Below are 15,942 nucleotides of genomic sequence, written 5' to 3' on the forward strand. Positions count from 1 at the left end.
ATGACTCCAGAGGGAGAGAGTAGATGTCAGGAAAATGGGGGAGGGTACTCCCAGAAAATTGCACCTCACCTTGCCTGTGGAGACCTTTAACTACACTGAGTTACAGTGAGCCTGAGACTGTGCTGAAAAACAGAAAGCATTGACATTTTCTTTCCTTACAATGCTAACTTGATGTATCTAATATTAGCTCTAACACTAATCCTGCATTAGAATTATAAATGTGTTAGGTCAAGCACAACAGATTAGAAGTTTATTTTGAAACACCCCACGTACCCCTAAGGGGTCGAGGTATAGATATTTTGCAAGATTGTCCCGGCAGAGTGTCCTGGATACGTCATCTCCCTCGGCTGACTTATAATGGGTAATATTTACATTTTCCTATTATTTATTATGGTATCCTTTTTCAAGGACTAATTTGACTGTTGCTTTTAACTCCTAAAGAGGAAACGTGATCATGTAATGACCTCCAGCTTGCATTTTTAAGTGACCACCATTGCATGTCATATGATGCTAGTGTTTCTGTCCCAAACAGTAACAGACACGGCGTGACATCACCAGGTATAGCAAAGCTTGCTTCTGTTCTTCGTAGAGTGGGGAGGTAGTTGCTTGACCTTTCTGTTAGCTGTGACCCATCGTTCCAAGACGTAGTTTGTCCTCAGTACGCCTCTCCTGTAGATGCCCGTTAGTTTAGTTCTATTCTCTACTCATTTCTCCGTGTCTCATTGTTATCTAGATACTATGTCTTTCTCGAGTAATTCTTAGAAGCAAAGGCAGTAGTCAAGAGAGGAAAATATAATTGCGGATACCTTGCGCTTTTAAGCTATTTTAATTGTTATCTATGCAAAGCTATCTGTCTTATGCTTAATGACATAACTGGGGTTCCATTGACTTATGCAAACTTCGGTATCTTTACTATGAAGGTAGCCACAATTTAGGGGGGAAATAGAAACGAATGATTCAGCTTGCCATGTGGTTGGTAGTCATGGTTCTAAAGTTTAAAAAGGTGAAAAGATATAAATAGAAACCAAGTCCCAGAAGGAATTATTTTTTGTTTTTTTTTTTTTTTCTTTAAAACTTCTCATCCCCAAACAGGCTCCCTGACCGGTAGCCCTCACCTTTCAGAGCTGTCCATCAACTCACAGGGAGGAGCTGCTCCCACCAACGTCACCTTGTCTCCCAACCTGAGCCCTGACACGAAGCAGGCCTCGCCCCTGATCAGCCCACTGCTGAATGACCAGGCGGGCCCAAGGACTGACGACGAGGAGGAGGGCCGGAGAAAGGTGCTGGGCGGGGACTCGCTTGCCTGTGTGCGTGGGTGATCTATTGTTGCAAAGAGAACAGAAAATGTACAACTTCTGAAAGTGTATACTTCAGTGGCATTAGTACATCCTCAAGGTCATGAAACCATCAGGACTTTTCATCTTCCCCAACAAAAACCATCTTCCTATTAAACAGCAATCCCTTCGCCCAATCCCCTGAAAACTACCATTTTACTTCGTTTCTTTGTGTTTGGCTAGTCTAAAAACCTCGTATAAGTGGATTACATATTTGTCCATAAGTGGCTTCTTACACTCAGCAAAATGTCCTCAAGTTTCGTCCATATTGTAACATGAATCTGAATTTCCTTCCTCTTTAAAGCCACGTAATATTCCACTGTATGGATATATCCCATTTTATTTCTCCATTCTTCTGTCACTGGGCAGTTAGGTTATTCCCACCTCTGGCTCTCGTGAACATGGGTATATACATGTTGCTTAGTCTCTGCTTTCAGTTCTTTTGTATCTATACCCAGAGGTACAACCAAGTGGGTTCTTATGAGAAGTCAGCAAGATGATGGGCAGTAAGTGACTTCCTTTTATTTTTGTCTAGAAAGAAAGCAAAGCCCGATGGCCGGCCTGCTCTCGGATGCTACTGCCTAGCTGACAGGCTGCAGGGAGTCTAGTCACAACAAAACACCATCTGACTGCACCCTTTCTATCCAGCCACCTTTAGTATTCCCATAAACACCATAGCTTCCATTTCATGAAAGTTCATGAACACCAGCCAGCACTGCCAGCCCACGGCACCAAAGACCCTCGTTTCTCTTTCTTAGTTTCCTCCAAGACTGATTAGCTGATGGTAATACTTACGTGTAAGGAGACATCCCTAGACCACATTCTCATACTAGTTCCCCTATGCAAAAAGGGAAAAAAATAGTTTGTTTAGTCTTGGTGCTGGCTAACAAAAGATAGTAAGTCAGTAATATATCACTTTAATCAAGGCCATCCTCTGAGACTTCCATTCAAAAATGATTGTTGTGTCTTGTTTCTTTGATTGGCTTCGCAGAGGTTCCCAACCGACAAAGCATATTTTATTGCTAAAGAAGTTTCCACCACGGAGCGAACGTATCTGAAGGACCTCGAGGTCATCACCTCGGTATGTGCAGAATTTCCCCCAAAGCATTAAATTACATGATTTATCTAAACTAATTCTTCGCTTTAGGAGTGAAAGCTGGAGCTAATTAAATGTTGATTCTCTGACTTCGATGGGAGGATTTGGGACCTGGGCTATAGAGATGAAATGCTGACGCTATACTAAATTTAAAACCTGCCTCATAAAAATGTTTATAATTGTGGTTTTTAAGTGCAAAGGAAGGACATTCCTAAACAGAGAACATTAAAATGGAATGGTTTGCTGCCTGCACGCACCGATCCAGAACATTTTGTGTCTTGCCGGTTGTCAAATGTAACTGGCTACATTTTTGCTCAAGGGAGACTTCTGAAGAAAAAGAAGCCTCATTTGAGATAATAAGTTGAGTCCTGTCAACAAAACCTGTTAAAAAAAAACTGCCCTTTATTCTTGTAAATCAGTCCTGTTCCAGATTGGAAACAAAATGTGGACATCCCAGATGAGCCTCTGACCCCTGGATTCCTAGGGAATGCTAGCTAGCTGGGAGGTACCAGGGAGCCATGGGCCCCTGACTCTTCCGGGATGTGCCTGTGTTTGGCCAGGGGCAGATGCTCTGTAAACATCGCAGAATCTGGTCCTCGCCCACGTTGACTGCCTGCGTGGCTCTGTGCACAGGGGCAGCTCTGTCCCCCCCCCCCCCCCCGGGATCTACAACATTTATGTCAAGCATTTTGCCTAAGGGGCAGAGGTAGCCAAGGGTTCCCACTGTCATCAATAAGTGACTATCTGGTATCATGGCCTCGGGAGGCTCTGATCCAAGGAGATGCACATTTATGAGATCTGCCCTGAAGTAAACACTCAGAGGGCAACACGTTTTAGAGTGCAGTGATAGGGAGACGGGCCATGCTCCTCTGTCAAATGGGGAAACGAGAAGCAGTGAGACCTAGATGGCCCTTACGTCCTGAAATGCCGAAACTCTTGGCAGAAAGCAGTGTCCCCCAGTCTCCGCTCGCTGCAGGTTGGCTTCTGAAGACCTGCAAGCGTCCATGGGTCGTCTCCACACCTCTGATCTGTCTTCCTTTTTGTCCCCAGTGGTTTCACAGCACAGCAAGCAAAGAGGACTCCATGCCCGAGACACTGAAAAGCCTCATATTCCCGAACTTCGAACCTTTGCACAAATTTCATACCAATTTTCTCAAGGAAATTGAGCAACGACTGGCCCTGTGGTAGGTACAGTCGCATTTGACAGTTGCGCTTCCCTCTCCGTGAACCCCCGCCCTGGGTTATTTTACATTGTCCCATATAAGCAGTATGGGGGAACAGAGAAAAGGGCAGGAAACTGGCTTAGACAAGCCAGTCCTAAAATGATTTACGATAGCTGTATGATTCTCGTAAACTAAAGGTGGTAGCTGTGCGTGCGTGCATGTGTGCGTGTGTTCGTCTGGAGATTGAACTCGGGGCATTCCACCTCTGAGCTTTTGAAACAGGATCTTACACTAGGTTGTTGACAGTCTTGCTAAATTGCTGAGATTGGTCTTGAATCTGCCTTTTTTTTCTGTCTCAACCTTCCAAGTACTAGGATTAAAGGGCTGAGCCGCCACACCCGGGGAAGGTGGTTGCTGCTGGAGGGTTGGTGGGACTTCAAAGAACAGGGGTGCAAGGACGCTTTGGAAGGCTTTGAGAGGTGCCTCTTTTACAGCTGTGAAGTGCATTATGTGGTTTTCTGTATTGTATGTAATACTGCCCTCAGAATCCTTTGGAAAATACAACGCTCTGTGCAACACATACACATGTACTTTTACCTTGATTTATCATAGGGATGTATTTTAATTTGTGAAATGACATGAACAAACACATTCAGGGCAGAATTAAAATGATGGAAATGACCTAAATGTCCATCAATAGCAGATTGGTTAAAAATAATGTAAAATCTATCTATTAACTACCAAATAAAATAGTAGCCTGGCAGATGGAGAGAGAAGTGCAGAAACATCTGGAAAAACTTTGTATACTGTACAATACACATCTGATGTCCACTTACCTAAAATAGAACCTTTGTAGAAAATTCTTATGAAGGTTTTTTTTTTATAAAAAGATAATGCTATGTAGACAGACTGTGGGATAGGAAGTTCATTGTTCTCTAAACATGCATTTGAAATATTCTAGGAAATAATAGCAGGATTCTTCTATGCAGAGGGACCCATTGTGTACCAACCTCACTGTAGGTGAGACTCTGTTTACAGGTGGCCTCGGGGGCATTTAGTGACTGGAGGCCCAAAGGAGCCTTCTCCCAGGCTGGCTCCAGACTTTTAAGGATAAGTGTAACAGAGAAGCAGAGCTGCCCTCCTGCTTTGCTGGGCTGGTGTGAGCTCTCTGATCCCCGCAGTGATGGCCAGCTTTGTACATGGGTCGTAGCCAGAGGATAATTCCTGTGCACTTTGTCTCCCTTGAGAGAACGAGACGGCAGGCTTAACGGAGAGCCCCCTCAGGGGAGACTCAGCCAGAATGGAGAAATAATAGGTACAAAGTCAGCCTCGCTGACAATGGGGGAGAAACAGACATGCTACTTCAACAAGAGTCTTGCTATTGGGAGTGTAAAAGCAATGCCACTCTTCAATTTTTATTTTTTTGAAATCCTACAAAATCTAACTTTAACTTCCCCAACTTTACCTGGAACTTCTTTTGGTTCTGACACGTAGCTTCCTCCGTGGCACAAAGGTGAGCGAGGCCGTCGTCAGGGGAAAGACCTGACGACGAAGCTTTGTCTTCTTCCCAGACATCTGTCGGTCCATCCGTGGGTGAACTGAGTAAAGGCTCGGAGCCTCTTGACCTGGTGTCACTGTAGGAGCTTCAGTGCACGTGGCACTGGTTAAATCGTGTTAGCGAGGTCACACGTAGGAAATGCCATCAACTGTGGCATCTGGCGGCCCCGTCGTGATGGCTTCATTCGACTCCCACATTGACCTACTCAACCAGAGGACTTTCCAGATCTCTCTGGCATGTTTTGTTTTAGGAATAAACAATATACTCGTAGGTTTGTCTGTGACCATAGGTCTTTAGCATCTAGCACTTATCTGTGAAGGAATAAAGACACCAGAACCATGTGTAAGACCCAAAGCTAGAAAGAGTGAGCGGATGGCCGCCGTGGCCTTCGGTGGCCGTGGGACAGTGGGCCAAATAGATGGTTCTGGGGCGGGGGTCAACCTCAGCGATTAAGTCCCAAGTGGCAGGGACCCAAGGAGGGGAAGGCTGAGTGAGTGACTTGAAGTTCTCAACATTGTCTACTCATTAAAAACTTAGAAGCCGAGCATGGTGGCGCACGCTTGTCATCCCAGCATTCAGGAGGCTGAGACAGGAGGATCATGGTTCGTGGAAAGCCTCAGTGAGTTCTTTAGTGAGGCCCTTTGCAATGCCATGAGACCCTGTTTCAAAATCAGACTACAAAATAGGGCTGGGAATGTAGCTCTGAGTTAGAATGCTCCTGGGTTCCATTCCTACTACCGGAAAAAAAAAAGAAAAAAAAAACTTAGAACCTTTCAAAAACCTTCACCAGGCAGAACCGCAGACCAATTAATCAGAATCTCTGGAGGGAAGAACCTAGGCATTGGTGTTTTCTATAGCTTTCTAGGCGATGCTAATGTGTAGCCAAGGTCAAGAGCTTTTGCCCTGGACTGCCTCATTAGAAAGAGCCCAGAGCACAGTAAAGAATCACCTGTCAGACGTCAGGGCCCAGTTCAAGCAGGCAGAATTCTCCCCCAGCTCTGAGGCACAGACCCGAAGTGGGATAATAAGGCTGCATTTCATTAAACACACACACACACACACACACACACACACACACATACACCCCAGATGTGGTGGCACATGCCTATAATCCCAGTACTTAAGAGGCTGAGCTGGGAGGATCGAAGGTTCCAGACCACAGTAACAGATTGCTGGGCCGCACTCAGCCTTCCTGAAGCTGAACTTTGAGGGGAAACCTGGAGAGTTAGGTTTTGAAAGTGCTTCTTGGAGGAACTAAGATGGATACCTCTTTTGGAATAACTGATTCTACGGTGCCTCCAGCAAGTGTGACCACCTGTGGTTCTTGGGTCTGCTTTTCATGGGCTGAGTATAAGTCTTGTTTCTTTTTTCTGCAAGCCTGAAGAGATGGGCAAATGAACCAACAAATGAGTGAGTCGGTGCTATAATTGGAGTATGTTCAGTGTCTCTCAAAGGGCTGTATATTATGTTATGGCTTGGTCCCCTGTGTGGCGTTCTTGGGAGGTGCTGTGGCCCTTTAAGAGGTGGAGCCTTGCAGGAGGTCCTTAGGTTGTTGGGGGAGTGCCCCCAAGGAGGATTGCGGAACTTGGCCTGACCTCTCTTCTGCTACTGCCTTGAGATGTGGGACTTGGGGTGGCAGGCACTCCAACACTGCCGCCTGGTCTCAGACCTCAACCCAAACCTTCTTTCCTATACCCCCATCCTGTCTCAGGTATTCCCTTATAAGAACATGAAGCTGGCTATTTTAGTAGGCGTGTGTCTGGCTTGGTCCACCGGGGACTTGTGTTGTTAAAGGAGGAAGAAGGCCCGGGGTGAGAGCCAGGTATCTCCTAGACAAGGGCGCTTCGTCCAGCAGGGCGTGGAGTGCTGCTGCTGGCTTGAGGACATGAACTACACAGGACAGGCCACCCTGGGCTGGGTGCAGTAAGAAGGCGTCAGAGCAAAGTGTCCAAACCGTGCCTGTGTGCCCGTGTGTGTATTTGTACATTTGTGTTATGTGTGCAGATGTGTATATGCGTATTTTTCCCACTGTTTCGATATAGAGCGGGTTGGTTCGTGTCCGTTGCGATGGCTGAGGCCAAGTTTGGGAGCATCTGGCTGCCTAAGTTCCTTTTTTGTCAAATGTGGATTGGAATTTCTGCCCCCAGAGCAGTTTTAAGAACTAAAAAGACAGTGTTTATAAAGGGCTGAGTGCCCTGCCTCTGCCCTACATAGAAAGGGGAAAGCTGACATTTTCTTTTTGAAATTAAAACTTTTTTTAAAAATAATTTAGATTTAGCAAAAGGTTGCCAAGAAGATAATCTGGACACACCTCACACTTCCCATGATATCTAATATTTTCCATCACTGTGGCAGAATCATCAAAAGTAAGAAACCAAGCCAGGCATGGTGGGACACACCTGTAATCCCAATACCAGCAACTGGGAAGCTGAGACTAGAGGATCGCAGGTTTGAGACCAACCTCAGCAACATGGAAAAGCCCTCAGCAACTTAGCAAGACTCTGTTTCAAAATTAAAAGGGCCAAGGATATAGCTTGAAGGTAGAATGCACCTGGGTTCAATCTCCAGTACCCAAAACAAAACAAATCAAAGAACAAGTAAGAAACCAGCATTGTTATGTTGTTCCTAAATAAACTACAGATCTCCTTTTTGCAGTATTGGGGGTGGAGCCCAGGGGCCTTCTACCTCCAAGCTACACCCGCTACACTCCCAGACCTATTTTTATACTTTTTTTATTTGGAAACAGGCTCTCTTAAGCCAGCACCGCTGGCTTTGAACCTGCGCAATCCTCCTGTCTCCGCCTCCCAAGCGCGGAGATTACAAATGTGTGCCACCATGCCCGGCCCCAGCCCCATTTTTTATTCTTTATTTTGAAACAGTGTCTCACTGAGTTGCAAAGGGCCTCACTAAGTAGCTGAAGCTGGCCACTAACCACAAACCGCAATCCTCCTGTTTCAGCCTCCCGAATGCTTGGATGACAAGTGTGCCTCACCAAGGAGAGCTATGACCAGCTAACTCCAGATCTTATTCAGTAGTAATATTTTCAATTATTACTGTTAACGGAAATAAATCTAAACTTTACCCTGCACCAAAAGTTCCCCAGAATTTGACACTTGTGATGACATGGCCACTGAACCTTTTCTTCTCTGCCCCACACAGGCTGCGACCGATTTCCACCCACAGGGGGAAATTCTGGGGCAGAACAAGTATCAGGAAGTTTTCTGGAATGATTAGGCCCAACCCCGGCTTGGTAAACACACCTGCCCCTCTCCAAATGTTGCCCTGTCCTGTGTACACACACCTGAGCAGGGCAGAGGCCGCCAAAGGCCAGCTTACCCGTTTCTTCAAAAACAAGGAAACTGGTTTGGTGAGTTTGGGATGCTGGAAGAATGCCTTTCTTCCTGAAAGCAAAGGACCGTTTAGGCAGCTGTTCAAACACCTTCAGAGAGAGCCACTTGCAACCAGCCTTGGCATTCCATTGGGCCCCCATGTTCCAGGCCTGAGGTGACCGGCGGATGTTGGGCACGGGCTGGCAAGGTGGTACCCCAAGGCAGATGGAGGCCCACTTTGGCCCAGTGCCGTGGTGGCTCCCACTGCGTGCGGATCTTAGCGGAAGGGAGCGGGGGCGGTGAGCAGTCTTGCCAAGAGGCACCTGGAGCAAGCTGTGGGCAGAGCTCTCGGCTGTATGAGAGTGGGGCCAGGGTCACTCGAAAAGCAGCGCAGGAGTCCAGCCAGGAGGACCAGACAGGCCAGGTGCTGAGATGTCACCGAGCCAGGCCCAGAGAGATGAAGGAGAAGGGGCACGGAGGCCCCCTGGAGTTTGGAGTGTGGTGAACTGGGAGGACGCTCCCAAATTAAAATTAAGAGAGAAATTAAGGAAGCACAGAAAGTAAGGAAAGTGAGGGAAGGGAACCGGCTGTGGGCACTGTCACTGTGACGAGCCAAGAGTGAGCAGTTGGAAACGCAGGCCCTGTGCCGGGGAGACACAGCACCCTGAGGAGGGTCTTGGGATGTTATCCACAAGAAGAATCAAATCTTTAAGGAAGAGAGTGGTGAGAGGAAGAGCAAGTGAAGAGCAAATCTTCTGGATCATAGGTTTATGACAATTTTCCTTCCATAAGCGTAATTATAACGTGAGTCACGGCTAGCACCGGGAACTAAGAGGCTGCTGGAGGAGGGGGCGGGAGCGAGAGCCAAGGGTAGGGGTCAGTGAGGGGAGAGGGACCAAGGACAGCCATGAGCAAGGACACCCTGACCAAGGAGAGCCTGACCAAGGAGAGCCTGACCAAGGAGAGCCTGACCAAGGACAGCCATGACCAAGGACAGCCATGACCAAGGACAGCCTGACCAAGGACAGCCATGACCAAGGACAGCCATGACCAAGGAGAGCCATGACCAAGGACAGCCATGACCAAGGAGAGCCATGACCAAGGACAGCCATGACCAAGGACAGCCATGACCAAGAACAGCCATGACCAAAAACAGCCATGACCAAGGACAGCCTGACCAAGGACAGCCATGACCAAGGACAGCCATGACCAAGGACAGCCTGACCAAGGACACCCATGACCAAGGAGAGCCATGACCAAGGACATCCATGACCAAGGACAGCCATGACCAAGGACATCCATGACCAAGGACAGCCATGACCAAGGACAGCCTGACCAAGAACAGCCATGACCAAAAACAGCCATGACCAAGGACAGCCATGACCAAGGACAGCCTGACCAAGGAGAGCCATGACCAAGGACAGCCTGACCAAGGAGAGCCATGACCAAGGACAGCCATGAACATGGAGAGCCATAACCAAGGACAGCCATGACCAAGGATAGGCATGACCAAGGACAGCCATGACCAAGGAGAGCCATGACCAAGGAGAGCCTGACCAAGGACAGCCTGACCAAGGACACTCATGACCAAGGAGAGCCATGACCAAGGACATCCATGACCAAGGACAGCCATGACCAAGGACATCCATGACCAAGGAGAGCCATGACCAAGGACACCCTGACCAAGGACAGCCATGACCAAGGAGAGCCTGACCAAGGACACCCATGACCAAGGAGAGCCATGACCAAGGACATCCATGACCAAGGACAGCCATGACCAAGGACAGCCATGACCAAGGACAGCCTGACCAAGGACAGCCTGACCAAGGACAGCCATGACCAAGGACAGCCATGACCAAGGACAGCCATGACCAAGGACACCCTGACCAAGGACAGCCATGACCAAGGAGAGCCTGACCAAGGACACCCATGACCAAGGAGAGCCATGACCAAGGACATCCATGACCAAGGACAGCCATGACCAAGGACAGCCATGACCAAGGACAGCCTGACCAAGGACAGCCTGACCAAGGACAGCCATGACCAAGGACAGCCATGACCAAGGACAGCCATGACCAAGGACAGCCATGACCAAGGACAGCCTGACCAAGGACAGCCATGACCAAGGACAGCCATGACCAAAAACAGCCATGACCAAGGACAGCCATGACCAAGGACAGCCTGACCAAGGACAGCCATGACCAAGGACAGCCTGACCAAGGAGAGCCTGACCAAGGACAGCCATGACCAAGGAGAGCCTGACCAAGGACACCCATGACCAAGGAGAGCCTGACCAAGGACAGCCATGACCAAGGACAGCCATGACCAAGGACAGCCATGACCAAAAACAGCCATGACCAAGGACAGCCATGACCAAGGACAGCCATGACCAAGGACAGCCATGACCAAGGACAGCCATAACCAAGGACACCCTGACCAAGGAGAGCCTGACCAAGGACAGCCATCACCAAGGACAGCCATGACCAAGGACACCCTGACCAAGGACAGCCATGACAAAGGAGAGCCATGACAAAGGAGAGCCATGACAAAAAACAGCCATGACCAAGGACAGCCATGACCAAGGACAGCCTGACCAAGGACATCCATGACCAAGGACAGCCATGACCAAGGACAGCCTGGCGAAGGAGGCTCCTGGTCAGGAGGAAGCTCTGCAGGGCTGAGATGCACAGGGGGCATTCCTTAGGGGACAGAGGTCTCTCAGGGTGGAGCAGAGGCCCTTCCCAGAGAGGACCACTCAAGGGATGATCAAGGATTTCAGTGAACAAACGTAAAAGAAAAGGAAACGTTTTTCTTCCTGTTCCATCTGCCCTTTGAAGCTTCCACTTTCTAACTGGGGCATCATTAAAAAAAAAAAAATCATTAGTGTTCCTCAAAAAAAAATCAGGCAGAATTACCACATAATCCAACAATCCTCCTAGAAATATGCCCAAAAGAATTGAAAGAAGGGACACAGATATTTCACATCAGGGTTCACAGCAGCCAGAAGGTGGAGACAGCCCGTGTGTCTGCAGCACATTGACAGGTCAGCACAGCATGGTGGATCCACACCGCGGCACGTTGTATAGATGTAAAAAGGAAGGAGATTCAGACGCACAATAGGCCAGGTGCAAACGGACAAGTACCTGAGTCCACCTAAGGTCCTGGAGCAGTCTGATTCGCAGAGACGGGAAGCAGAATAGCGCCAGGGGCTCCGGGAGGAGGAATGTGGAGTTGTTGTTTAATGGGTCAGAGTTTGAGTTTGGAGAGATGAAAAGGTTCTGGAGATAGATGGTGTGACGGTACCACAATAACGTAAGTGTCCTTACCGCCCCTGCACCCTACACTTAGAGATGACTAAGATTAGCTGGGCATGGTGGTGCACACCCGTAATCTCAGTGCTTGGGAGGCTGGGACAGGAGGATCGCCAGTTTTGAGGACAGCCTCAGTAAGTAGAGAGATTCTCATCAACCTACAAGACCCTGTCTCAAAATAAAAATAAAGTAGGACTGAGGGTGTAACTCAGGTAGAATGCCCCAGGATCAATTCTCAGTATCACTAAAAAGAAGAAGAAGAAGAAGAAGAAGAAGAGGAAGAGGAAGAGGAAGAGGAAGAGGAAGAGGAAGAGGAAGAGGAAGAGGAAGAAGAAGAAGAAGAAGAAGAAGAAGAAGAAGAAGAAGAAGGAAGAAAAAGAAGGAAGGAAGGAAGAAAGGAAAGAAAGAAAGAAAGAAAGAGGAAATAAGCTAGGCATGATGGTGCACGCTTATAATCCTAGTATTTGAGAGACTGAGACAGGAGTGAGGAGAGAAAGAAAGGAACAGAAGGAAGAGAAGGAAGGAAGGAAGGAGCCTGGTGTAGTTGTGCATGCTTGTAATCTCAGCGTTTGCGAGGCTGAGACAGGAGATTGCAGTTCATGGCCAGCCTCAGCTACTTAGTGAGGCCCTCTGCAACTTAGTGACACCCTGTTTCAGAATAAAGAATAAAAAATAGAGCTGGAGGTATAGCTTGGAGGTGAAATGCCCCTGGGTTCCATCCATAGTAACCCCCCCCCCCCAAATAAAAGAAGAGAGAGAGAGAGAAAGAGAAAGGGCTAAAGTGGTAAGTTTTATATTTATTTATTTACCTATCAGTCGATGAATCAACCCAGTTTACAAAAGCAAGAAAATCACATGTAGCCGGGCAGAGTAAGCTGAGGGCTGGGCGCCCTGTGGTCACCCTGGGTGGGCGCCCCCTACGCGCCCTCCTGAATGCATTCCTTTGATCCTCACTGGCCCTTGGGAAGCCAGGGAACTTGCAGGTGGAACTGCCGCCTTTCTGACCCAGGCAGCAGGTGTGCCAGGCCTCGGTGGGTTAAGTTCCGTGAGGACTTCAGTTTAGAGCTAAATCCTGGAGCAAGCAGGAGAGCCTGGCTCACGTGGACTCAGTCTTGCTGGGTTCAGGGACGCTTCTTCCCTGGGGCTTTTAATCCCATGCAGACCTTCCAGTTTACAGACTTCTCAGGTTCCTGGTTCTTGAAGGCCCCTTTCATCTCCCACCTCTGTTTCCCTTATCGCTCAGCAGTCCCACGAGGCCCATGAGGCTTGGTTCTAAATGATGTGAGCTAAAAACCGGCTTTTCATCCTCCGTGGGTGACGCAGGAAGGCCCTGGCACCATGCAGCTCAGACGCCGCGGCCGGCGTCAGATCTCTCTCCTCTGGCCTGTGTTTGAATGAAGGGTCTGTGCGGAAGGGCAGTCGAAGAGAGCCCCACGCCTGGCCGGCTTGCTTCCCAACCCCCATCACACCTGAGGTTACTGCAAGCAGGTCTTTCCCACCCTCTCTTGCCAGAGGCAAGTATCCTGTGCTTGATGTAGCTGCCTCGACCTGTACAGGTGGGCTGTGTCTGCAGGTGAGCCGTGTGGTACTAAGCTTCACTCAACAAAGGATCTGATGGGGTTTTTTTGTTTGTTTGTTTGTTTGTTTTTGCAGTATTGGGGATGAAAACCCAGTCCAAAACGGTAGCCACTAGTCACATAGAAGAGTTTAAATACAATTAATTTAGGTAAAGTTCAGGTTCTGGGTAGCGCTGGCCACATTTCAAGCACTCATTACCTGCATATGGCTGGTGGCTACTGTATTAGATAAGATAGAAAGAACACAGATGTCCTTGCACAAACCCAGGGGCATTCTACCTCCGAGCTACAGCTACAGTCCTATTTTTTATTCTTTATTTTGAAACAGGATCTCACTGAGTTGCGGAGGACCTCACTAAGTAGCTGAGGCTGGCTGCGAACCTGCAATCCTCCTATCTCAGCCTCCCAAGTACTGGGTGTTAGGTTCTAGATCCCCACGGGGCAGGGGCGGGGCTGGAAGCCAGGAGGCAGGAAGACCCGCCTCCTTACCCTGCAAGCTCCGGAGTTCCCACGGAAGACCACTCCCCTTCAATAAAAAGAAGGGACGCAGCGATCTGGGGGGACAGACAGAGATTTTGAGACAGAGAGAGCTTACACCGGTGGAAGGCTCCCTTCCACACACTCCCCCCCACCCCGCACCCACGACACAGGGGTGGGGGAGGGAGCTGCCCGGGACAAGTGGGCTGGACTAATAAAGACTTATGGCACCTGCATGGATGATCTCGCGTGTCTGTGGGTGCAGAGGGATGACTTGCAGACCTTACACTGGCATTACAAGGGTGCGCCACCACGCCTGGCTTAAAGGGCCTGATATCCATATTATTTTATTGTTGTCCAAGATCAAGAGAGCTGCACAAGCTCACTTCAGAGAGTCAATCCCCTTAAGTATTGCACAGGGTCATCATTGCTGTCCCGCACTCTTTGTTCAAGCTTTGGGTAACTCTTGGCAGACGTGGAGGTTATGAAGGCTTCTGGGTGAACCTTAGTACTCTCCCCAGGGGACCCCGCTTACTTTATTTTCTCTAGGGGAGATCAGCCAGCGTCGTAGCACATTCCGTGGTCCATATCCCAATGTCTCTCCGGCTTTCCTTGCTCCATTATTCTAGTGCCGGGGCCGTCAACAGGAAGCTGAGGGTAAGGGCGACGCCGCAGGGCCCAGGAATCCTGAGTCACGCTCTCCCCCGGCAGCACTTAGCTGCATTGATTTTCTCACTGTGAAATCAATTCAGCCCAGTTCAGAGCTGCGACTCCCTCTCCCTTCTCTGAATTCTCAAGATGGTCACTGGTCTCTGCATATCGCTGGTCCCCGTGCACCTGGAATCTATAACTAGAGCTCTTTCCTTGCCTCGAGGTTCCTCAGGGGAACCCGTCATGTGCTGGAATTCGGTGTGACCTCGGCTCGCCTGACCGAGGGGTCGAATGGCTTCTTGTCAGTAAACTGCATCAAAGCTCCTGCTGACTTTTTTTTTTTTTCCCGTGGTACTCGGGTTCCTGGAAGCCGTTCTACTTCCAGGCTACACTCCCAGACCTATTTTATATTTTTATATTTGGAAACAGGGTCTCTTAAGCCAACGAGGCTGGCTCCGAACCAGCGCGATCCTCCTGTCTCCGCCTCCCAAGCGCGGGGATTACAAGCGTGCGCCACCATGCCTGGCCATTTTTTTTTTTATCATGGTCTTAATCCATTCTGCCTCATCTTCCTCTAAAAGATGTTGAAGCCATTTAAAAATGGAAAGTGACATTTCAAAAGGATGAAGAATTACATCTGCATCCCTGCAGCCCAAAGCAGTAGCCACTAGTCACTGGGAAGTTTAAATACAGTTAATTCAGGTGAAGTTCAGGTTCTACGTAGCGTGAGCCACGTTTCAAGCACTCATTAACTGCATGTGGCTGGAGGCTGCTGTATTAGATAAGATGGAGGAACACAGCTGTCCTTGCGCAAAGATCTCTTGGGCAGCATCCATCTGGAGAGTGAAGAGGGGCTAGGGCTGGGACTCGATGGCAAAGTGCTTGCCTAGCATGCATGAGGCCCTGGGTTGAACCCCCAGCACCACAATTAAAGAAGAAAAAAATAATGATGAGGGAAAAATCATATTCCTTCTCCTTGGCATAACTCAGCACCTGGCACCATAAGGTTCTCCAAACCAGCACCGTCCAGTGCATGGCAGTGGCCCGGTTTCCTCTGGGCTAAGTCTTCCACGGTGATACACTGCTTATGTCAGGCCTCAGAGGCTCCAGGTGCACCTTTATATCAGGGGGCCCTGGGAAGAAAGGCTAGACAGACCTTCTAACCCACAAGGCCATATTCCAGTGCAAAGCTCGTGTTAATTCTGCTAATAAACTCCCATTAAAGAGCACCTGCTGTGTATACATCAAGCAAGCATGTGCCTTTCCTACTGCTAGTATTACTGATCAAAATTAAGACCATCACACCCTAACTCTTCTCTCTATTTTTCCACTTGATCTTCAAAAACAGGATGGCGAGCCATGGCGCCGGGGGCCGATCTGATCTGCCACTTGTTTTTTTTTTTAATAAAGTTTTATTGAAACACAGCCATGCCTGCTTTTTTAGCT

At 48.7% G+C, this 15,942-nt stretch overlaps 1 protein-coding gene across 5 annotated transcripts in view; it reads left to right on the plus strand.

Annotated features, from left to right (window-relative positions):
• The window catches only part of FARP1 (FERM, ARH/RhoGEF and pleckstrin domain protein 1), a gene marked incomplete at both ends in the record, with an annotated part of 238,806 nt that overhangs the window by 196,246 nt on the left and 26,618 nt on the right, over positions 1 to 15,942 (plus strand). For 3 of the 5 annotated variants that reach the window (XM_080690176.1, XM_080690177.1, XM_080690178.1), the window contains 3 exons: positions 1,093 to 1,280; positions 2,326 to 2,415; positions 3,481 to 3,614. In XM_080690176.1, the coding sequence (XP_080546302.1) occupies positions 1,093 to 1,280; positions 2,326 to 2,415; positions 3,481 to 3,614 (412 nt within the window). The remainder of the gene's footprint in view (positions 1 to 1,092; positions 1,281 to 2,325; positions 2,416 to 3,480; positions 3,615 to 15,942) is intronic. The other 2 variants (XM_080690179.1, XM_080690180.1) reach the window with 1 other exon arrangement.

The sequence above is a fragment of the Muscardinus avellanarius genome (assembly GCF_963383645.1).
Source record: "Muscardinus avellanarius genome assembly, chromosome: 2".
In the NCBI taxonomy this organism is placed as follows: domain Eukaryota; kingdom Metazoa; phylum Chordata; class Mammalia; order Rodentia; family Gliridae; genus Muscardinus; species Muscardinus avellanarius.